Source organism: Python bivittatus, unplaced genomic scaffold (genome assembly GCF_059951505.1).
Source record: "Python bivittatus isolate LINGU-HERP-01145 unplaced genomic scaffold, Pbiv_v1 ctg000120_np1212, whole genome shotgun sequence".
NCBI classification, from domain to species: Eukaryota; Metazoa; Chordata; class Lepidosauria; order Squamata; family Pythonidae; genus Python; species Python bivittatus.
This window is the reverse complement of record NW_028277037.1, coordinates 875,258-899,831: the sequence shown is the minus strand read 5'-3', so window position 1 is coordinate 899,831 and position 24,574 is coordinate 875,258. Positions and strand designations below refer to the sequence as shown.

Sequence of the window (24,574 nt, the reverse complement as noted above, 5' to 3'; positions counted from 1 at the left end):
TGAGCTTGAGCTTCATTATCAGTCCTTCCAATGAGCAATCAGGGTTGATTTCCTTTAAGATTGACTGGTTTGACCTCCTAGCAGTCCAGGGGACTCTCAAGAGTCTTCTCCAGCACCACAGTTCAAAGGCATCAATTCTTCAGCGCTCAGCCTTCTTTATGGTCCAGCTCTCACAGCCATACATTACTACTGGAAAAACCATAGCTTTGACTATGCGGATCTTTGTCGGCAAGGTGACATCTCTGCTTTTTAATATGCTATCTAGGTTTGCCATAGCTTTCCTCCCAAGGAGCAAGCGTCTTTTAATTTCATGGCTGCAGTCTCTGTCTGCGGTGATCTTGGAGCCCAAATAAATGAAGTCTGTTACTGCTTCCATTTCTACCCCTTCTATTTGCCAGGAATTGATGGGTCCAGATGCCATGATCTTAGTTTTTTTAATGTTGAGTTTCAAGCCAGCTTTCGCACTCTCCTCTTTCACCCTCATCAAGAGGCTCTTTAGTTCTTCTTCACTTTCTGCCATTAGGGTGGTATGGTCTGCATATCTGAGGTTATTGATGATTCTCCCTGCAATCTTAATTCCGGCTTGTGATTCTTCCAGCCTGGCATTTCTCATGATGTACTTTGCATATAGGTTAAATAAGCAGGGTGACAGTATACACCCTTGTCGTACTCCTTTCCCTATTTTGAACCAATCGGTTGTTCCGTGACTGGTTCTAACTGTTGCTTCTTGGCCCGCATACAGATTTCTCAGGAGACAGGTAAGGTGGTCTGGTACCCCCATCTCTTTAAGAATTTGCCACAGTTTGTTGTGATCCACACAATCGAAGGCTTTTGCATAGTCAATGAAGCAGAAGTAGATGTTTTTCTGGAACTCTCGTGCTTTCTCCATGATCCAGCGAATGTTGGCAATTTGATCTCTAGTTCCTCTGCCTCTTCGAAACCCAGCTTGTACATCCGTTGCTCCCTACAAGTGATCAAAAGCTCGGATTCTACTGTTCAAATCAGCACATTCATAGGCATCTATAACAAGTTAAAATGATGCCTCAGTGACAACTTGTGCATCATGACATCATTGAAATGGTGCAGTGATATACTTGTGTCACGACCTCTGACTCAAGTTCAGAAGTTCTATCATTTTTGTAATAACATCATCACATTTTTCCTTGCTCACCCTGTCTCTTACATACACATTTTTCATTGCTTTTCTCTCTTTTACATATATAGAGAAAAAGAGAATAAATAGCATATAGGAAAGTTTTTAGTAACTCATTCCAACTTGTTTTTCTAGGAAATATTTAAAAAATGCAATCTATTATCTGTGGCCTGAAATAGACAGTCCCAGGAGACACTGTCCTGTGATTTTATTAAATACATAAATGAATCTTAAGAAAGAAAGAGAATAATATATTTTGAGATCCTTGAAAAAAAGAACTAGAAGAAAAATATTGCAAAGCTTTTGCCCCTAACCACATAGATATATAAAATTATTCTGTAATTCAGCAAAACTTTATTCATCTATTGAAGTGGATTCCAATCCACAAAATCATTATACCAAAATAGGTTTGCTAGTCTTTGAGGTTTTAAAAGACCCTTTGTTAGTTTCTTTTCATCCTGCAGTCTTTACTCTCAGAGTTTTCTTTTGATGGGCGTATTTTATGTTCCTCCTTATCCTTCTTAGCTCTTTAAGGTGTACCAGATCCCTTGGCTGGTTCTCATCCAAACTTCTTTATCTGGGACTTTTATTTTGACCTTTATATTTTATGTGTCCCTCCCCCTTGTGTTTCTTAGCTGTTTACTTCATAAACATGTTTGGAGTTTGGAGTCTAGACACAAGCCTTTCCCTCTGTCCCACCCTTCTGAGGTATCTGAAAAGTGAGTCTCACTATCTTACTAATGGCAGGGATAAATAAGAGTCCTGGCAATAAATGTCGTCTCAAATAATCCCAAATCACCTACAGCCCACAAAATGTTTAGTTTTGTCTGGATATGTATGTATAATCCAGACAAGTTTCTGGAAGAATCACCTGCATGTCTGATTGAGAGAGATAGATAGATAGATAGATAGATAGATAGATAGATAGATAGATAGATAGATAGATAGATAGTCATAGGGTTGGAAGGGGCTTGGAGGCCAACCTCCTGCCTTGGAAACCTCCAGTGATGGAGCCCCCCCAGCCCCAAAAGGCAAGCTGTTCCACTGTGTAATGGTTCTTATAATCAGAAAATTCCTCCTTATTCTGAGTTTGGATCTCCCTCTATAAAGTTTCTTGTCTTACCCTTGGGTCCTAGGGGAATGAATCCACTCCCTCTGCCTTTCAAGGATTGAAAGGCTGCTCTGGTGTCTCCCCTTTGCCTTCTCTTCTTTAAGCTGAGCATTTCCAATCCTTTCAAATGTTTTTCATAGGGTTTAGCCTCCAAGCACCTCATGTTCTTTGTTGCTCTTCTCTGCATTCTCTCCTATTCCTTAGCATCCTTCTTGCATTGTAGCAACAGAACTAGACATGACATGGCAGGCGTGGTCTGAACAATGCAGCATAGATTGGAATTATCACTTCCCCTGATCTCGACATTCTACGTCTCTTGATGCAGCCCACTTCATTACTTAAAACCCTCAATCATTCCCCTGCTCCAAAGAGAATCTTGGCTTTGCCCATTATTGGAGTGTGACCCTTGTTTGTTTTTTAAATTTGTTTGTTAAACCTTTAGCGAATTACAAAGGAATCTCCTTTTCTTTTATACCACCTACAACAACCTTATGAGGTAGGCTGGTCTGAGAGAGAATGGCTGATCCAAAGTCACTCCCTGAGTTTCTGTGGCTGAGAATAGACTAGAACCCAGGGCTTCCCAGTTTCAGTCCACCTTTTTTGCCATTACACCACCCTGGCTCTGGAAAGGCCTCTTGAAACCAGGGTTGGCCTTGAAACAAAGTCATGCAATAATGCAACTGTGCGGGTATGGGGGAATCTCTGTAAAAAGAGATTGAAATCACAGCAAACCTAACTAATGATGAGAGCAATATTAGAAAGTTTGCTTCATGGAAACTCAAAAGACACTTTGTAGAAACATGCAAGAAAAGAGACTTTTCATAGAAGCTTAAAAAGAAACAGATTTTTTTTTAGTCCACCAGGAAGGAATTTGCCAAGCTTTCTAAAGTCATACTTGCTTTGTTATCTAATACATTATAAACCAAATAACACAGCAAGTATGACTTTAAAAAGCTTGGTTCCTTTCTGGTGGGCTAAAAATAAATGGACAAATGTTTTTATAAGTTATATATCTCTAATAATCACTCTGCTTAGCTCAATTATTTGCTTCTCCCTTCTTCTCAACAGGACAACATTTTCAAGCTGGAAGATTCACATTTTGAAAATGGCAGAGGAAAAAGCCCTTATGACCCTAAACTTCTGACAGCTTCTCTTTTAATAGGTATGTAGTCTAAAATAGTTAAAAAAAACAACAACAGCCAAAAGCCTCTACCTCTGTTCCTTCAAATTATTGGGCCCAGCACAAGTCAGCTCTGATTTGATTCAAATTTCAGATTTGAGGACAGGAAAAATGGGCTTGATTTATATTCAAGATTTGAAGGCAGACCAGGTCAGCTGGAGCCCCTCCAAGATCTGAGGTTTGGTTAAAGAAAAAAAGTAAATGCCAGTATGTCACATACATATATTGGAGAATAAATAAATGCCTATAGACTATATACATGCTAAAGTGCTTTTTGATTGAACTGGATAAAAATGGCAAGGACAGTAGAGGATATTAACCTGGCCAACCTTCAGTTGAATACCTTCAAGGGTTTCATTTCAATACATTTTTGAAATATTTGTCTCACACACCACTACAAAGGCAGAGATAAAAGCAATGACAGGGTGGTCTGCAAGGCGAGGTTAATAAAGGCACAATGGTGGGTTCAAATCTCCATCTCTTTTTTATGCGTGTCATGTGTGATACACATAAAAACAGGTGGAGCTTTGATTGCATGCTTCTGGCCTCCATCCTGACCTTTTTTTTTAACCTGGGACACCCCACACAGCAGTCGGCAAATTGTCCAGCTGATCTGATGCAAAAAGCCTTTTACTACTTTAAAAGAACCATTTTCAGAAACCATTTTCAACAATAAGCTTTGTGGATGGTGCAGCTTTGTAGTCTCTTATCCCTGGTTTTGATGGAAGGTTGGAAAAGCTGGTTAGTAAGCTTGGCCTCTCTGGGCAGGACTTACAGCAGGATTAGGGTGGCTGGAAATATCCTATGTTAGTTAATTAGTCGGTGGGCTGGCCCAGTGAGACCCAACAGAGAGAGAGGCAGGTCCTGAGAAAGAGACATTTGTGGCATCGCTCTCCCATCCCCGCTTCTGAAAAACATAAATATGGGAGCCAAGATCCAGTTTAGCCTGACATTCATTCATTGTCAGGAGACTTGAGCTTCTAGGCATGCACAATGCGAGAGTATGTTCCAAGTTAGTGCATTTATAAATAAATGTAAAACACCAGATGTAAAAGTAAGACTGAAGAGTGCATCCTGGACAGGTCAGGCAGGGCTCATATTCAGAGGAGAGCGAGCTTGGATGAAGCCCCCGTCTTCCTGTTGGGAAAATTAGCTTAGAAGTGTAACTTTCTATTAACACCAGAGAATAAAACCAGAGCATGTGGATGGCGAGAATACAAATGTTGAGCTGTGAAGCATGTGAATGAAGCCTCCCAAAAAGAGGTCAAATGGGCAAAGAGTTGAATGAGGTGGTAAAACTTATCCCACTTATCCCTACCCCATCTCCATATAGGGAACAGAAATTGCAACATTGTGCATTGTTTGTAACATCCCCGGAGGTGGCAAAAAGATCATCAAAACTGAAGCATTTGCAGAGACTGCAAAGTGCTTCTTAGCCTTTCTGTGATAATTTAATCATATTTTGTCAAATCAAGTCATCATCAAAGGTTTGCACAGTCCTCAGAATAAACTGTTTCCTGGGTTTAAAACCTTTCAGAAAAAGCTGGAATGTGGTGTTATTCAGCTGCATTGCATTGCAAGTTAAAACATGCATAATCCTGCATGACAATAGCAATCTGTCGTTTCTGCAGATAAGTGTGCATCTTGGGAATTTCTTATAATGAGGATGCAAACTTTATCCTCTCTTTGAACCTGTGGGCAATGGCAATCATGCAGAGCCTTTTATGCAATACAGTGTTTCCAAATGCAATCCTACTGCGTCCTAAATGTGATCCAAACATGAATTGTACATCTCTTGAATTTTTTTCAGTTCTCCCACTCTAAGCCAACACTGTTTTCCTAAACTCTGGACTTCTTCTATACATGAAAGGGTTAGGTAATTTACAGGAGAAAATCAAGTAGGGTGCTTCAATATCAATTATCAGCTACTTTACAACCTCTTCTACTCCCCCCTAGTTAACTCCAACTTCACAGTAACAGGAAAATTAAACTATCATTTCAAGCAGAAAATGATGTTTGGGCCTGGAAGTTTATAAAGTATAAAGAGCTTAAATTCAGTTAATTATGGCTGTATTTTTTTTTAAAAAAAAGCACCTATGTGGCAGCCCCTAGCCAAAGTTGGCTGATCTTGAAAAGCTAAGCAGGATCAGACTTGCGTGGTACTTGGATGGGAGCTCATCAGAAAGTCCTAGGCCTGTGAACTGAACAGGGAAGTACGGTTACCAAGAAAAGTACACAGACATGACTTTGAAGTTACCAGAAGTGAAGCAAGGAAATTATACTTTATTTAAAAGATTTGTATGGTTGCCTATCTTAAAGCACAACTCTGAATACCCCTGGATACCTTTGAATGTTGAAAGGATATTATATTTCAGACCAGGATCACACATTTTTTTCAAAAACCAGGAGGAGTCTGGTAGCACCTTTTCCAGCTGTCCAATTTTATTTTATTTCAGCTTATGTTTTTGAATAAAACTGAGCCTTGGTTAGTCAGAAAAGGTGCTACCAGACTCCTCCTGATTTTATAGATGGCATGGCTCTCCTCCAGTCTTTTCATGGATTTGTTTTTCCCCCTGTGAAGTATTAAAGTGAAGTCATGCATCATGTTTCCCAGGTTCTCTTGGCAGAAAGTTTGGTAGGATTATTTTTTTTTTCCATTGGCAGAATGAGAATTCTTTTGCACAAAGAACATCTTATTGAGGTTGGGGGGCAGGGGAGGACAAGCCAGCCCTTTTTATTTTATGCTGCTTACCAAAAGGTTGGAGAAAGGAAGGAAGGAAAACTAATCACATGAGCCTCTTCCAGGCCTCTGGAGCTCCATGTATCCTTATGGACAAGTGTCTCCAGTCAGCAAGTCAGACCTAACTGCCATGCATTCACTGAAAATGTTTTGAAATGGCTGGCAAAAAAAAAAAAAATGGTGTCAAGGATCCAAGAGTGAATTTAGGAACGTCCAAAGTTTGGAGCACATTTCTTTCTCTCTCCCCTCCTTCCCCCCATGAAGAGTAGTTTTCTGTGCCATGTTCCAAGTATTTGCATCCAATAGTTTGCTGGATGACAGACGCCAAGGTGCTTGCCAGCATATCTTGGGCAATCCCACGCGTGGGTAGGGCCTGACCTTTCTCTCACTCACGCCTATTGGGGTGATTGTAAGGGGCAGAGGCCAAAGACACAGATTTCACCCCTCAGGGCCTGGGGTAAAAACCTTGCCTGGTCCTGCCCACCAGTGCTAGCCTGAAGATGTTACCTAGCCGGGTAACGAAATGTTTGGAGGAAAACAGTCAAGCTCAGAGAACCCCAAGGACTCCACAGTTCAACCCTGAGTTACACATATTCTCTTCTATTGGTACATCCAACTCTCTGCTCACAAATGTAAACAGAAAGTTCCTTTTCAGGCTATCTAAGCACTTAAGGCTGTGTTCTTTGGATTTCTGTCACCATCTTGGTGGTTGTTCTTCCTCCTCCTCCTCCTCCTCCTCCTCCTCCTCCTCCTCCTCCTCCTCCTCCTCCTCCTCCTCCTCCTCCTCCTCCTCCTCCTCCTCTTCTTCTTCTTCTTCTTCTTCTTCTTCTTCTTCTTCTTCTTCTTCTTCTTCTTCTTCTTCTTCTTCTTCTTCTTCCTTGTTTAAGGGTCTTGATCGCATTCACGCTGGAAACGCTGGGTGTGGTCTGGAACCTATAAAATTAAAATTTTAAGAGTATGCGTAGCGCTAGTCAGTAAGATGTTACCATAAAAGCACAGGAAATTCAGAAATGATTAATAGTTTGCTGTTATTTAAGCATCAGGAAGAAACTTTAAATATCTATCCTCCAGATGTTATTTGAAAGATGAAAAGTTTTTCAAGATTGTTTTTCTTCTGTAGCACTTCAGAAAAGGAAATAATTCTGTGTTTTACCAAATCCTTCGTGCTTTTTAAAATGACACTCAGGGAGTGCAGAGCAGATTGTCTAGATCTCCCTCATCTGGAAATTTAAATGATTAGACGTAACTACCCTTAGGGTACTTTTTAAAATACAGCCGTTCACTTTGCAGTAACTTGCACCTTGAATTTACTCAAAATAAAAGGAGGGGGAAAGTCCTTAAAAGACAGGTGTATAAATTAGTGCCTGGAGCAGCAAACATTTGTGGTGATGTTTCCCTGGTGAGATTGACTTTACAATTTGTTTTAATATTCAGTCAACAAAAAGTATGATGGCAAATCAGCACAAAGCACATTATGGCATCTTGCCATATAAAGTAAGCAGAGTCTAGCTTTCCATGTGCACTTACGCTAATGCGGTGGTGTTGTTTCTTTGCCTTTTGCTTTGATTAAAACAAATATTTTCCACTTTTTAAAAAAGGCAAAGAGAAATTGGGGGCAGGGAGTTAAGAGAAAGAGATGAAGATGACGAATCTTAACCAATAAGTTTGCCTCACATTAGAGTGTGTGTTTATTTCCTCCAGGATCATAGTGGTTGGAAATTCAACAAAATTACAATCTCAAATCATCCAAAATATTTCCACTGATGTTATTTGGTACTGAACCTCTTTCTAGCTAATTCTTAAAACACTTTTTCCCTGATTTTTCAAATTCCACAGAAGGAGTTTATATTTCTCATACCTAATTCATGGTCTAAAGACAGATTAATGCATCCTGCATAATTCAAATATAATGATAAACAAAACAGGGAGTTTAAAAAAAAATCATGGAAGAATAGCATAAAACAGAAAAATCAAAAGTTCAGGATTTTTTTTAATGACATCAATTCTTCTCTAGCTCGCCTACCAGTCTGAACAAAATGATCTGCTCCATATAGGGCTCATCCTCATGTTTGGCTTGCTACAGCACAAAGATACTACTAGCCACTTTTAAGGTACACATCCTCATGACATCACCTCCATTTCTTCCCCTGCTGCTGCTGAGGCTAGAGCTGTCTTAGTTCGTCCAGTTTGGATGTTTTTCTTCTGGCAAGACAAAACTTCCCATGTTTTGGGAATCTAGGTCAGGGGTTTTCAAACTTTTTCAGGAAGTTTGAAGTGGAACATATTAGATTTTTTTTTAATGTCCTAGAACCCCTGATCAAGAGGCAAAGCTCTAGTGATAGAAAACTGACCATGTTTGAGTGAACTGGCTTTTTGTTTGTTTGTTTGTTTGTTTACCTTCCATCTCTCCTGGAACCAGATGACGTTCTGCAGAGCCCTCGGGGTGCCTGGAATAGAGTTGGGAAAAGTCCAATCAAGCCCTCCTAGGGGACAACTCTGGGATGCAATGAGGGGCGGTGATCTGCTCAGATCTAAGTTGGTCCAGCCAGACTGATGTAGAAATTCCCCCCCTCCCCCAGCCATTTCAACTTTGGCTATAAGAAAGACTTTATCTTTTTCTCTTTACACTGGAATATGAAACTCCCAGGAGGCTGAGGATTTCTGCTAATTGGTGGTGCATGTGTGTACAGTGGAACCTCGAGTTACGAATTTAATCCGTTCCGTGACTCTGGTTGCAACGCGAATTGGTCGCAACACGAGGCAAATTTTCCCATAAGGTTCAATGTAATTACCGTTAATCCGTTCCGGCGTCCGCGGACCACGCGGCAGGGGCGGAAAAACGGCCGCGGACCACGCGGCAGGGCGGAAAAATGGCCGCAGACCACGTGGCACGGGCGGAAAAATGGCCGCGGACCATGTGGCACGGGCGGAAAATGGCCGCGGATCCAGTTCGTAAGTCGAGGCGAGTTTGGAAGTCGAGGTAAATTTTTGGGGGCGGAGCTGGTCGTATCTCGAAAAATTCGTAAGGAGGGGCGTTCATAACTAGAGGTACCACTGTATATTACGTCTCTATGTGTGTATACACATGGATTGTGGTGATTACCAAGTAAGAAAAGTGCATGAAACACACTACACATACGTATGAAATTGCCTGGTAGGGGTTACTGGTTTCAAGAGAAAGAAAGAAAGAAAGAAAGAAAGAAAGAAAGAAAGAAAGAAAGAAAGGAAGGAAGGAAGGAAGGAAGGAAGGAAGGAAGGAAGGAAGGAAGGAAGGAAGGAAGGAAGGAAGGAAGGAAGGAAGGAAGGAAGGAAGGAAGGAAAAGAAAGAAAGAAAGAAAGAAAGAAAGAAAGAAAGAAAGAAAGAAAGAAAGAAAGAAAGAAAGAAAGCCAGCCAGCCAGCCAGCCAGCCAGCCAGCCAGCCAGCCAGCTAGCTAGCTCTCTGTTTGCACTTAGAATCATATAGTCATAGACTTGGAAGAGGACATCTAGCCCAACCCTGCTCAAAGCAGGGTCTCTAATGCAAGACCATCCAGCCTCAGTTTGAAATCCTCCAGCAAAGAACAGCTCACACTTCATGAAGCAGCTTCTTCCATTGGCTGGCTAAACATTCCTTCTTATACTCCCTTTCTTGTAGTTTTAACCCTTGATTTGGTCATGCTCTCAGGATCAATGGATGTTGCTAAATCATGCTGTTAGCTATAAAGTTGTTAGCCACCCTAGATAAGGAAGCTTTGGGATGCGTGTTGAGGTTATTTAGAATCATAGTTTGAATTATCAACCTCTCCATTTGACAAGTGTGTGTTTCTTGCATGACCAGTCTCAAACAACAGATGGACATGCTTCAGCAAAGGAGCCCTGGTTTATTTGTTTTTTAAATCATGAGAAAGCAATTACTTGATTTGATTTGTTCTCTGTAGTCTTTTAAAATATGTAATGAGCAGAATTATTTAAACATATTCATGTAATTAGTGCAGTTCTAATCCTTTTTTTTTTAATTCAAAGTATCTGTTACTCAGTGCGCTTGCAACTGATTTTCATTATTTTAAGAGCTATTTCAACTGTGCTATAAAAATGCCAGTTCTGGATGAGAAATAAATAGCTCTGAGGCATTGTTTAGCTGTCATTCATTATTAATGGACTGTTGAAGGCACAGCTACTGTGTGCATGCCAGTGTCTATGTTTGCATTTTTCAATAAAACCTTAAAAATTCTTTGATCCAGACACAGGGATAAGATCTATATGAAATACCAGCCAGAATTCATAAAGACTATGTAACATTGAAACTCTTTGCTCATTAATGTAGCTGAAGCTATGCTATAAGAGCTTTAGGGCACAATGTGGAGTGTTTTTTATTTGTTTCCAACCATTTATTCTGATTATTTGAAACAAAGTTCCATATTAATTCAATTCATCAAATTAAAGATTCAGTTTGGATCTTGGCTGATTCATGCACTATTTTGCACTTTTGAGTCCTATAATACCAAAAAAAGTGGAAGAAGTTGAATACTAAGAAGACTTTCCTAATCTGGGTGTCCTCCAATCAGGTGGATTCCCAAGAATTCCCCAGCCTGCATGACCATTGTTAAGAATTCTGGAAGATGAAATCCACACATCAAGAAGCTGACATCCACAATGGGGAAGGCTGCCAAGATCACCCTCTTTTCCTTTCTCCCATCTAACTGAATGGATGGCAATTATTCTGAGAAAAATGAAGCAAATGAACAATTGGGAGACTGCAGTGAAGCCATGTTCATGTGCTGAATCCTATGGAATGAGTTGAAAACAATATATCTCTGTTCACAAGTGACAGGGCCAACTTCTTCAAACTCCCCACCCCCAACCCTTGCTAGAACAGTACTTGATTATCCCGCTAAGATGCTGCTAAACATCAATAGGCAGATACAGGTAGAGCAAATAAAATAGCCTAGGATTTAACAATATTGTTCTCCCCCACCCCCCTGTGACCTTTTCCCCACTTTTGACAACTATGAAATAAAAGCAGGCTTCTTGACTTTCCCTTGATTTATACTGATCTATCCCAAATCTCTTGAGAGAGACTGACAAACAAATGGAGGTAAAGTTAAATAAAGGCTAACAGAGGCATCAAAGGCATTTTCTGGAGCACAGTACATAATAAGGGCTACAATTAAGTGATTGTCTCTCCTTTTCAAAATATAAAGTGGCAGATGAGACAGAAAAATGATAAATAGGTAATTAATGTGCTGTTCTCTTTCACTCAGTTTTGATTATCCCTTCTGCTGGGCATAAGTCCTCTAGTTGCTTTTAATCTTCTTATTCATATTCCATTATCATGATTTCTCCTTTCCTGACTTCAGGATACAAAGACCTTTGCAGACTATCTGAAAATCATGTTTTGAACCTCTCAAGGGAAGGTAGCTTGATCAGACATGGTTGCCACGCCACTCAGCAGTCTTGTAAAATTGGCATGGAAAACACAGGCATGTCTTGGAACTAATAAGCTTGTTAGTTCAACCAAGTCATATAAAATTTTATCCAGGCCATTCACTATGACCATGAAAAATGGAATACCTGAACTTCAATATGCAGTCAACTTCTTCCACAATTTATGTTTTGAAAACATATATATATATATATATATATATATATATATATATATATATATATAGAGAGAGAGAGAGAGAGAGAGAGAGAGAGAGAGAGAGAGAGAGAGAGACTTAATGGAGCATTAAAGAACTTTGAGAAGTAGGATGTGTATGTGTGTGTCAGTACTTATATACCCTACCTACTTCTCAAAGCTCTTTAATGCTCCATGAAGTCTCCAGTGTCAAAACAAGGCTGGTGGGAAGCACATTTACTTCCATTCCAGTTTATTTTCTATTTATTTAAACCATCCTATTTGTCCATATAAACCACCTTTCTAGTGCTCATTTCTCCACTGTGAAACACAAATGTCTTTTTCTTTAGACAAGACTCTACCTGCAGACCAGTTGTCTCCTTGTGGGTGAAGAGGGGGAAAACAGCCATTTCTCTTCTCTTCTGCAGGCTGAAAGTACTCAGTTCTTATTCCATATTTTATAGAGCTTAGTTTCAAGCCCCATCACCATCTTGATCCTCTGAACCTGTTCCAGTTTTTTTTTTAACTGTCTTGTTTTAAGCTGCAGTGATGATGCCCATAACTGGGCACACTATTCTGAGTGGGGCCTGACCAAGACAGAACAGCCTGGGACTTTGGCTGATCTGGACTTTGGTTAACACTTTCCAAAATAGCATTTGCCTTTTGAATGGTTGCATTACACTGCTAGCTCATGTTCAACTTGCAGTCTACTATAACACCCAGACCTTTTTCACATGTCCTACTTCCAAACCAGGTCTCCCATATACTTTCATTTTTTTTCTCCACAGATGCAAGACTTTTCATTTCTCCCTATTAAGTCTGATCCTGTTAATTTTGGCCTCCTGTTTAAGCTTTCCTAGATCTCCTTGACTCTTCCCTCCACCTGACCAGTTTGCTTCCCCCGGTGTTCCTCCACCACTTGCCACCCCTGGGGCAACACCACTCACTTTCACCATCTCAGCCAACTTGGGACATGAGTAAGCCTTCAGCTGCCCACCCAGATTTCCTCTAGAGTCAATATAGATATAGACAAGACTTGAGTGGCTTTGGACAAGGTTTTGCTGACCCCAGCCTTTCAGTACCACCCTCAAGTGGGCCTCCTGCAGGTGCAGTGGTTTTGGCCATAGGCAGAACCATAACTTTCAAGTTTTTCACCCCTACTGACACTAGTGCACCCCTCTAGAAATCAGGGAGTTCTGTACAGAGCAAGATATCTGGGATCAGCTGAAACCTAGGAAGCCCTTAAGGACTTATGACAGTCACCTACTTTACGTGAGGGGAGGGAGAACCATGAATATAACAGCTCTTGGATGGGTGTTGGGGGAGAAAGAGGACACAGCTTTTGAAAGCAAAGTTGTCAGTGGTGTTTGGACTGAATTTTTTTTTAAAAAAACCTTTTCTTTAACCTATCAGTACAAATAACAAGGTTCAAGCAAACAAGCAAACAAACAAAACAGCACTCCACTCCATGCTACTCTTCTTGCTGATATGGAGCCATTTATAAGTATTCTCTGACTGCAGTCATTCAAGCCATTATTCACCTCTAAGAGTTGCCTCATCCAGTCTATATTTATTATCCAGTCCATTTCATTATTGGGGATATAGCAAGAGATGTTGTGAATGCCAAGTATCTTATGTCCTTAATGTGTTAAGCTAATAACTCTCTCAAAAATGGCTTAAATGATCTTTTGTAAAAATATGAGAGTGGATATATTAGAAATAAGACTTTTTATCCGTAACAGGAAGACAGGACACTTAATTTCAAGTGGGTTTCCTGGATTACATTTCCAGCGGAGGTCAAAGTAATAGAAGAAGGGGGATTTTAATGTGGAAAAATTATTGTGTAAGGATGACAACTTTCCCCCTGAAAGTTATTCCAGGTCTAGAGGCCCAGCCTTCTTTTGTAACTGGTCATTCTTTGCGGCATCTCCACAGTTCTGTTTGCTTTGCAGGAGGAAACTAACAGTGACCATGCATTTACTCTGCTATACTAATATGAATGTGTCTACTTTGCTATACAAATTTGTGTATTTGTAAGTAAACACATGACAGAGTCCTTTTCCTCCATTCCTAAAGTGACATACCACTGTAGCACGGATTTTATCCCTGGCTCACGTTTTCAGGGGAAAGTACACGTCTGAGCATTAGAAGCTTCATTGCTGTATCTTAAGAAATCATCATGGTAGGTTTGTTCCTTCACTAATTCTGACCTAGTGCAATTCCATATTACAGATGGTGAACTTTATTCAGGAACAGCAGCAGACTTTATGGGGAGAGATTTTGCCATTTTCCGCACTCTGGGGCACCACCACCCAATCCGGACTGAGCAGCATGATTCCCGATGGCTTAATGGTAAGTCTGACTTTTCTTTTATGTTTTCTTCATGTTCACCAAATTCTAGCACTATTTACTTCCTTTCTGACCACTCAGCACCAACTTGCTGTACAATATTAAAGCAATCAATGAAATTAATAGGAGTTACTTCACATAGATGGAGATAATGCCTTACTATTAATTACATGGCTATTTCTGGTGCCCAAAGACAGCATAAACTGCATAGTTGTTGACCTCTGCTTTACTCTTAGAAAATGGACCAATAACTGGAAACACATTTTATACGAGTGATTCCCTTGCCTTTCATCGTGAAACCAAAAGTTGTAATACATTTAACACATAATCTCATGGACATGCAAATATTTGCTTGTTTAAATACGTCACATTTCTTCTTCAGCCAGACAGAATTTTCACTTACCTGGAGTCAGTTTCTAAATTGAAAATGAGGTTATTGGTGAAGCATCTTATAATATTTGCATGCAAGGTTGAGTATGGATGGAGGAGCACAGTTTAATGTTCTCACAGAGATGCTTCCAGAGCCAAATCCTCTCAGATTCCCTGTTTCAGATGGAAGGGAGTGCACTTTCAGCCACCCTCAGAAAACCTGGTTTTGAAGTTTGGCATCCAGAGTATCCACAGGAGGTTTAAAAAAGTCCAGATGGCAATCATGACCATACAATCGTAGCCACCATCTTGATCGTTCTGACACACACCCAAATTTTAAGCATAAGTAAAATAAATGAAGGTTGCAACTACATGAGAGTCTTTATGTGTTGTGGGATGTTTGGAATCTGCCATCCCTGTTCTGACATTTTCATTACATTTTGCAAATGATACTTGTCCTTCCAAACATGTGAATTTTATTTGCTTTAAGCCACATCTTTATGTGCGGGTTCATCTGGGCACCTTTTGGTTTCTCAAAAGTTCCAGCTGACAGTCTATAAAGTATAAAAGCTACGTCTTTGAAAACCAATCACTGTAGTGTTGTTACAAAGAAATTCTGCAATAGCTGTGGACTTGTACTGTAAACTTTTTTACAAAGCCAAAGAAGCTGGGATGCCTTTTAATTAAATCAGCACCCTGTGCCAGACAACATGACTCACTGATTAGGAGTCCTGTAGGCGCTAATGTAATATAAATAACAACTGTGAACCTCTGCCAAACATATGGTTCTGCTTGTTGTCTGCCTAAGATGTCTGCTGGACAGGTTTGTGTGTGTATGTTATTTGTGAAAGACACATCAGTAAACCATTCTTTTTGTCTATATTTTAATTTTAATTATCATCAAGATAGCTGGAATTCTCAGGCAAGGATGAAGGGAAGCCATTGTATCTCCCACCACCACCATGTTCTGTGAGTCTAGAGCAGTGTTTCTTGACCTTGGCAACTTTAAGATGCATGGACTTCAACACCCAGAATTCCCCAGTGGGAATTCTGGGTGTTGAAGTCCATGCACCTTAAAGTTGCCAAGGTCAAGAAACACTGCTCTAGAGCTACAGAATCTACTGTAATATGTAATACCTTACTTTCCAGTCCTGAGGTTAAACGACACTAGCCAATATGAGGCTCAGGCATGTGGCAAAATCTGCTTTTGTGCAGTAGATTCACTTGCGGAGAACCAAATTGGAAGGATTTATGCAGTCCGAAACAATTTATCCAATGACCCCACACCTTATAGCCAAAATAGGGCCATTCCTGTCTCCTTTTTCACATACATTTGGCAGATTCTTAGCACTGAATGTGAGAAACTGTTTTCCCAACTTAGTACATCTCAGAATTTAAGGAAGTTGAAACAGACCAAAGATGGAGAAGGACATGGTTATCTGCTATGGGCTTCCAATATTTCAGCAAAAACCAGTGTATTTATACAACTGTTTAAAAGATGTGACCTGTAAATTATAGCCTGCATAAAACAGTGGTTTTCAAATCTCAGTGTAACTTTGTCATACCAGTTTGTCTGCCATGGAAGTAGGCCATGTTCTATTGACATGTACCTATAAGGGTGCAGACTCAAATCATGCCCAGCAACAGCTGTTTCACTGATCTTTGCTGTTATGGGAGGAGAACCTTCTATGGTGGCAAAAAGCAGAAGGAGTTTAGTAGTACCCTTTTTGGACTAACAAATTTTATTAAAAGGCAGGAGATTTTATGAACTGCCAGAGCTCCCAATCTTTTGAGGGGCACCCACATTTTTTCTGCCAATGGACATATTCGAAATTTGAGAGCATATTATGAGAACCCTCCTGATTGCCATGCTGGTTTGGCCAATCACAAAACATCTGTTTATCAGCCAGCAAACCAAAATGGAGCACCCGCCATTTGATTTTCCAAGAAGGCACCAGAGACATTCAGGGCACACATTATAGGAATACGGGTGATGCTTGAGGTTGGTGCTTTGTTTTATTAGCTTCCTATTCATTTTCTTTACAAAATTAAATTAGGTGAACCTAGGAGGCTGGTGGATGTCAGGAATGGCTATTGGTCACATTGTTGTCTATCAGATCCGTGCTGGAGAACCAGGGTCTATGCACTGCTGTGCTAGAGGCATATCACATCATATCTGGGCTGGAGAAATCCAGTTGACCACTAGATGGGAGCAAAGAGATATATACAATGCACGTTTTTGTTCCATCTAGTGGTCATTGTCATTTTTTTGTTCCATCTAGTGGTCATTGTCATTTTTCCAGCACAAATATAGTATGCCTATTATACTATATTATCTGATCTGGGTTTTTTTTTCACCCCAGCAAGATTTTCCCCCCAAAGTTTGGGAAGGTCCCCTCTGTTTTCTGCATGCAGAGTTTGTATAATCTTTCCCTTCCCCCCCCCTTTTTTTAAATCAAATGTTTATATAAAAATGCAGAAATTGAGCAAGAGAGGAAATTTTGCCCCCTCTATTTTATTCTGAGAGTGGGTAAAAAAATAAAATATGGGATTTGAAATGAGGATGGGCATTGTCTATTTTTTGCCTAATGTTGGGATTTTCTTGCTTCTAGATCTAATAAAGCATTAGCAACCTTTCTATGGTTTAAAGTGGGAGAGCAACGATGCCAAGTTCTCCAAAGAGATCATCCAGTAATCTTTATGGTTCCCTAAGTAGCCAGGGGTGTTTGCAGAGTATAATCAAAAGAGTGAATATGGTGGCCAAGACAGTGTTGGTGAAACTTCACCTGTTTTGTGTGTGTGTGTGTGTGTGTGTGTGTGTCTAATGGAAGGAAGGAAGGAAGGGAGGGAGGAAGGGAGGGAGGAAGGGAGGAAGGGTGAACCTTTGTACAACGTCAGTGTAGTTGAGCAGGAATTATGGCCTTGATTCTCTTATAACAATCAAATAACCTTCCAAACTCTGCAAACAGCAACACCTGGGAAACCACCAGGGAATCCAATGTAGGCTGCAGTGGGTAGTCTAAAAATAAGTATCTTCCAACATTAAAAACAATAATCTGCTTGACCCCAACAAGATTTTACCTTTACAATATTCTAACCATTATAAATCAGTAATTCTACCCTTCAGCAGTGCCCAGTGGAGGAGGAGATTCAAATAAGGCAAGATGGTGGTTACAGGAACATAATCAAAGCATCACCCTTTTGCACGTGTGTTGACACAACAGGGATTTGATCACCCTCCCTTGACTACCATCTTGCCTTTTTTCACCCTGCCTGCCTATAGCTAGTGCCATTGCCTTCAGCTTCTACCAGCAGCACTGCATAGTTATTTGTTCTTTTACCAACCACCTGCACTAAAGGTTTATATTTATATCTATATCTATCTCCATCTGCCACTCTGAAGCCGCTTCAAACTGCCCCATACAGGAATTGTTATCATAGAGTAAATTATTTGCAGGAATTTTGTCAAAAACCTGCAAATCACCACAGAAGGATAATTTGCCATGGGTCTGATGAAGTTTGCACAATTCATTTAATCATGAGTTACTGCAATTTACTGCGGTTTGTTGCTGGCCTATGACTGTAATAAAGATTTGTGGTTGTTACTGTGGTTTGCATAAATAAATGACTCACCACAGACTAAGGATAAAAATTATAGCAGGCTCCAGTGATGGTCCTCTGTATTGAGCAGTCCTGTCAAAGTCTACATTGCTGGAAGGTACCGTGCTTCCATTTTGCCCGTCTCCTTCCTGTATCCTGGCTCAGACATGAAAGGAAGGCTTAGAATCAAAGCTACAGTTTGACCCACTGTAGATACAGCCAATATTCCCTTCTGAATCTTCCCACTGAACCCTCTGAATCTTGGCTTACAAACCCACAGCTCCTATTCTTCAGTCCTGAAGAAGGAAGAAAATACAGAATAAGGCACAAGCCCTTTAAAAGCCATAGGCAGCAGGAACAAGCTTCTTAAATTTCCTTTCCTGGGATAGCAGTCCTCCTCATAAGAGAATACTTCAGCCAGCATCTGACTGCTCCTCCTTTCATTGTGACCTGGAATATATGGGACATCATTCTGCTTTAGCTTTTTAATTTTAAATGCAACCCCCCCCAAACAATAAATAGTAATAAACTTAACGAAAGGAAAGAAACAAATATATATATATATATATATATATATATATATATATATGCACATACATACATACACACACACACATACACATACCCACACACACATTTTGGCAGAGCATAACACATATGCATCAAGTAATAAACAGTATATAAAAGTTTTTATCAACCCCATGGGAAGGCTAAAACTTTTTTCATTGAGATGGGCTATAATGACAGAACCGCAAGTCTGATTGTGCTGGACCTCCTCCCCTTTCTCATACTCCAGAAATCAGGGAGGGGCCTGCCTGAGCTGCTTCTAAACATTATCTCGTGGTTCTGAACTTAAAACTTGTTTCAGCCACTTTTGCCTAGGTAATGGTTCCTGCATATTTCCATCAAGTTCATCTTCCTTACTCTCTACATTCCTGTCAAACTCAGCTTGGAGTCCATGACCCATCCTTACAGTTTTCTTGGTAAGAATATGGGCTTCCCCCATCTGCATTAGGGACATTTGTTGGTTTGCTTGTTTACTTCCCAGGAGACCACAGCCCTGGAATTCCCTGGACTTCTCCCATCCAAATATGAATCATCCCCAATCCCGCTTAGCTTTCTTTAGACTAGTCATGGTGGACTAGGTGCTACCCCTTGCTGAGGCTCCACAAGTCATCACTTCCAAAAGAAAGAGATACCTGCTAACATCCTTCCCCTCCACACACCTTGATCTAAGCAAATGGGGGAATGAATGCCTGCATCTGTTAATCAACTAGATTAAAGGTGTCTGATACAGCAGGGCTCCCTGTTTTGAGTCCCTCCTTTTTGTACATCTGTTGGATTCTGCCCAGCACATCCAAGAAAAAAACTTTTCTTTTAATCTTCTGGAAGGATTTTACTTGACAGTTACCTTTTCCTCCTTGTGTTTTGGATAATCTTCCTTTTACCTCTTGGCAGCTTTCAGTTCCCACTGGAATTCTTGTTTTTTTAAGGGAATTTTTTGTATTTGTTCCATAAAACATTTGTTAATAATGTAATTGTATAATATCAATGTATTGGTCATCTTAGAAGGCAATACTTTCAGGGGCACTCTGTTGTCTTAACTAAACTATCTGAGAGCACCACAAACTAACACTACTTTTCTTCTGCAATGTCTAAACAATCTGAGGTTATGCATTGTCCGCTTACATGTTGGGTTCAGAGTATGCAACTTTTGGAGACCCAAAGACCACACCAGACTATAAGGGTGCAGGGCACGGAAAATAACTTTTAATTAATTAATTAATTTTTAATAGTAGCTAGGGGTAAACACTAATTAAATTAACTAAATATGAGTATTACAGCTTTTCATTAATTTCATTTCATGCACGATGAAGCAGGATTAGAAGCAGCAGCAATATACTACAGAATATGGGTGGATATAAAAGGCCACGTAACTTCTAACAGTCGGCAAGTAGACCCCATGCCCCAGATTGATCACAGCTTGAGTTAGCTAAATAAGCTACTTTGTAGCCTATCCCTTGTTGCAGAATAGAGCCAAAGGCACAGTGGGAAAATTTCCTTTACCACATTTGGAATTTATTCTCCCCAATGATCCTTATTCTACAAGGGCTTGTTTCCCAGAGAAGCCATCTGCAGACACATGTGCCTAGCAGCTCAGTAATATTATCCAGGAAGACAATGTTTTTTTGTTTTTTTTTCCCAGATACATACATCTAAATCTGGATCGCATCTGTATGTTCCTGGTGGTTTGGCTAGTCTTAAAAGCAATTTATACCTAGTTTCTGCAGTAAGATTATTATTTCCTGTATTATTCCATTCACACAAGGGAGAAATAAGGGTTTTTTTCAAATTCCTCCTCTGTTTGCAACCTCATACACCATATATCAAATCCCCCAAAGTCCAGGAACTGACCTACAGAAAGAAAGGTAGTACTTAGGTTTCAAGTTTGTACCTGATACTCAATCAGAATGCTAGCTTTAGATGCAACTTCTATGTACATTGTAGGTCTGTTCCTCTAGGTATAAAGTCCCCTGCTCATTTCTATATAGCCCCAATCATCTACATTCTTTAAACACACACACATACACAGAGAGAGAGAGAGAGAGAGAGAGAGAGAGAGAAATGCATGTGGTGATAGTGCTAATATAATATACATGGCTGACTACCATGAGGAATATTTTTTAAAATATAGAATAGTAGTTTTCAAATAGTTTTAAAATTTGGCATAGAGGTAATTTGGCTTGCATGGGACCTGCTCCATACCTTGCTGGGAAGAAGAAACGAATGATTGTTGGAACTGTTGGAAGAATTTTAGGTTGTGCACACTTAAAAAATAATTCAGAAAAGGGGCTTTGAACCTCATTGAGCATAGGTCCAATACATCTCTGCTGTTTAATAATGGAACTTCCTGTCATTTTTCACACTTCTGCATGAGCCTGAAAAGTATTGTTGCAAGAGTACTGTATATTTATGTTCAAGTAATAAGAAATGTAACTTTAAAATAACTGCAACATTTTGTTTTCAGGCTAAAGCCTGAAAAATGATAAGATGCTTTAATGAATAGCAGAAGTCCAAAAAAGTTTCTCCAAGTTATTTACGAATCATGCACACCCCTTATTTGAATATAGATGTGGTCCAAGAACTATAGTAATTGAAACAGCCATATAGTTGGTAAAATTCTTCATCTTTTTGGCCCCAAATGGTACAAAAATGTGTGCACTTAATCACCTATTTTCATTACAACCTCCTCTTGAATTTTTGTTCCCCTTCATGATGTCCTTTGGCCACCTCAGAGATTAAAGAAAAAAAGCTGCTGTGTTTCACTGTTCTATAAAATAACATAGTGGTGGAAAAACACAACTTGTAGCTATCAGAAATACTTAAACTTTGAAAAAAAGAACTAATTAAACTGGAGAGAATAATTACTCACCAAGTTCCTTCCTAAATAGGAAGGTCTTAATCAGCTTCCAGGAAATTAATAGAGAAGTGATGGCGCATGTCTTCCTTGGAGGAGAAGTTGGGAGCACACAGACAGCAAGAAGCTCCTCTCCTAATCCCAAATGTCAGCCTTCATACTGAGCAAAGGTTAAGTAGTAATTTATTATCCACTTGAGTAGTATTTGATGTTCTGCCACCAAATCCGCCTTACAGATTTCTTATGTAGGAAAGACATAAGACATGCACGACATATCAGTCTCAACAGGAGAATTTTTGTCACAGAACTCAATATACATAATTTTATCTTCAATCTCTGTAGCTCTATTCTCCTCTTCCTCCTCCTCCTCCTTTTTTTTTAAAACAATTCATTTAGTTAACACTGACCCTGTCGATACAAATTTCTTCTTTGGGGCCACCCTATTCAAAGCCTGGTGGGCAATAGGAAATTAACAGTTGACAGCCTCAGCTGAGGATCTGTGTGTGGTAAAATGAGTGAGGAGAATTGCACAGAAAAGTGGGAGCCACAATAATGCCAGCTGTCACAGCCTGATCACTTCTGATGACATCACTCTCAATAGCTCTCCCTCTGTGAAAATTGGGACTGTTTGCAAATTAATTAGTTTCTGGCAACAGCCTGATTGTTGACCCAGAGTGTATAGAATGGGAACAATTGGATTAGTGTGTGCAGTACAAAGGCCTAGTGAGACACTGGAACATAGTTTGCCAAACAGAAATCGGGGCATGAATGGAGTGAAACAAATTCTTCTTTGGAGACACCATGGCAAAGGTTAAGTGTGATGAGACTGCAGCACATGGACCACAAAGTGGGGTGGGAAGGGGATGGATTAGCAATGCCATGTGCATTAAGCCATGGCCAGTTGACTCCTAAAGTGTTGTACAGATATGAAAATACTTAACCAAGAAAGCTCCATTATAGAGCACAAATGCAATCCTATTAATCTGTCATTGTTGTTCAAAGAGCAGCCCAATTTTCAACTCTGAAATAAATGGTTCTGAGGACTCCATGGCATTTTATGCCAAATAAATAGGCATAAAATTGCAATCCCCATGTGTCTTAAGCCTTTGGGTACTGTTACAAGGTTTAACAAAAAGAAGATACTGTATTCTCCAGCTGCTCAAATAGCTACATGTTACATTAAATTAATTATGAAAATAATTCCACAGATCATTCTTTATGCAGTTATAGCCAAAAGTATACCTACCATTCATTTATTTTATTTTTAAGGGGTTCTTTTTGTTATTGCATAATTTAATCAAACAACAGGCATTGAATTTATTGAAGATGGCATGCTTTTATGGAAAGATTATTATGGAAAGATTTTTAGATAACTTCTTCTTTGAAGCATGAATTATCCTCTTAGAGTAGAGAATATATATAGGGTTGATCTTATGGGTTCTTGGTGTTTTTTGAGCTTGGTTGTTTTCCTGCAGACATTTCATGATCGGGCTAGGTAACATCATCAGTGAACGGGAGAGGGGGGTTTGCAAATTCCAATCTCCTATGCACTGATACTGTTACCAAGCCTGGCATTATTATTCTGCTTGAAGACTATTTTTAATAACTCCTGTTCATTTTGGCTCACATTCTAATGCAGCTTGAATGTTTTGAATGAGTTTCCTCCAGTGCAATGTGCTTTAATTACTTCTGTTTATTTTTCTGGTGTTTTTAAGAGTCCAATAGCAACGTATAAATTTAATTAATAAATAAATAAACTGACAAGGTCATTTGTCCATAAATTTAATTACTAAAATAATGCTAGGTTGATTCATGCAGCAAAAAAGAGGTCACCACCTGAAAAACAAAGGAATTTCTAACAATGCAAATAAAGTATTTTTAATCAATAAAATCTTTTTGGAATTTTATCTTTAATTGTTCATGTTACTTAATGCCCACACATTATTTCAGTAATTCAGTATTTCTGTAGTTCAGTAAAGTTTCTACTTAAAAAGTCACAAATGGTTAAATCCCTTTCTATTTCCATGATACTTTGCAAGTAGTATGAAAACTGGGGTGATTTGCTTTAAAATTCTTCAAACATTTTATTGAAGCTAGACCTTCCAAGCTATCTTTGGCAATGTATTTACAGTTATCCATGAGACAGGCCACATTCCCAAGGATTGGGGGATTGCAACAATTGTCCCTATTTATAAGAAAGATAATAAGGAAGATCCTGTAAATTATAGACCTATCAGTCTATTAAGTATTGTAAGTAAAGTATATGCAAAGCAAACTAGACATGGGTGGAAGGAAGGGATTATAGGGGATGGGTTTAGAGAAGGCCTGCCAACTACAGACCAAAATAGTATTAGTATTATACCAACTTATTCACAAATAAGTGCACAATTTAAAATCATCTATATATGTGACATTTCTGCACTTCAAATATGCCTTCGGTTCTATAGCTAGGAATATTCTGTGGATAAGCTCAAGAACACACTGCTACAAACAGACAGCTACTTTATTTGGTACCAAAACTATACACTAATTCCTCTCTGAGTGTAAGGTATAACAACTATCTAGAGTGATAAATATACAGCAAGGTGTGTGACAGATGCATTCTGGCCCTTCCCCTGTTTAATCTATTCATTAATTCCATGATTGAATCAGTGAAGAACTCTGACAGTCATACCACAAATTAGCAGACCACAAAATTTCAGTATTACTGTATGTAGATGATACAATCCTTATCTCTCATTCTCCAACTGGAGTCAAAAAGGCAATGAATACTGCAGTCTAATACTGTAAGGAAAATTGGTTGGTAGTAAATTTCCAAAAATCTAACATTATGCTCTTCTTCAAAAGAGTCAAAATTCAAAGTTAGAACATAGAGGGGAACCCAACTTGAACAGGTCCACATTTTCGAACACCTGAGAGTGGCTTTCCACACCAAGAGAACATGGAAGGCCCATCATGATTACGTCTCCCAGACAGCATTAAGTTCTGCAACTGCCATCAAATAATTCTCTTTCACTAGAGGAGGCAAATTAATACTGGCTGCTTTGAAAATGTCTCA

The 24,574-nt window shown here is 39.5% G+C and overlaps 1 protein-coding gene across 2 annotated transcripts in view; it reads left to right on the top strand.

Annotated features, from left to right (window-relative positions):
- The window catches only part of SEMA3A (semaphorin 3A), a 191,895-nt gene that overhangs the window by 117,918 nt on the left and 49,403 nt on the right, over positions 1-24,574 (top strand). For both annotated transcript variants that reach the window (XM_088134821.1, XM_088134822.1), the window contains exons 5-6: positions 3,333-3,426; positions 14,013-14,132. In XM_088134821.1, coding sequence (XP_087990947.1) covers positions 3,333-3,426; positions 14,013-14,132 — 214 coding nt within the window. The remainder of the gene's footprint in view (positions 1-3,332; positions 3,427-14,012; positions 14,133-24,574) is intronic.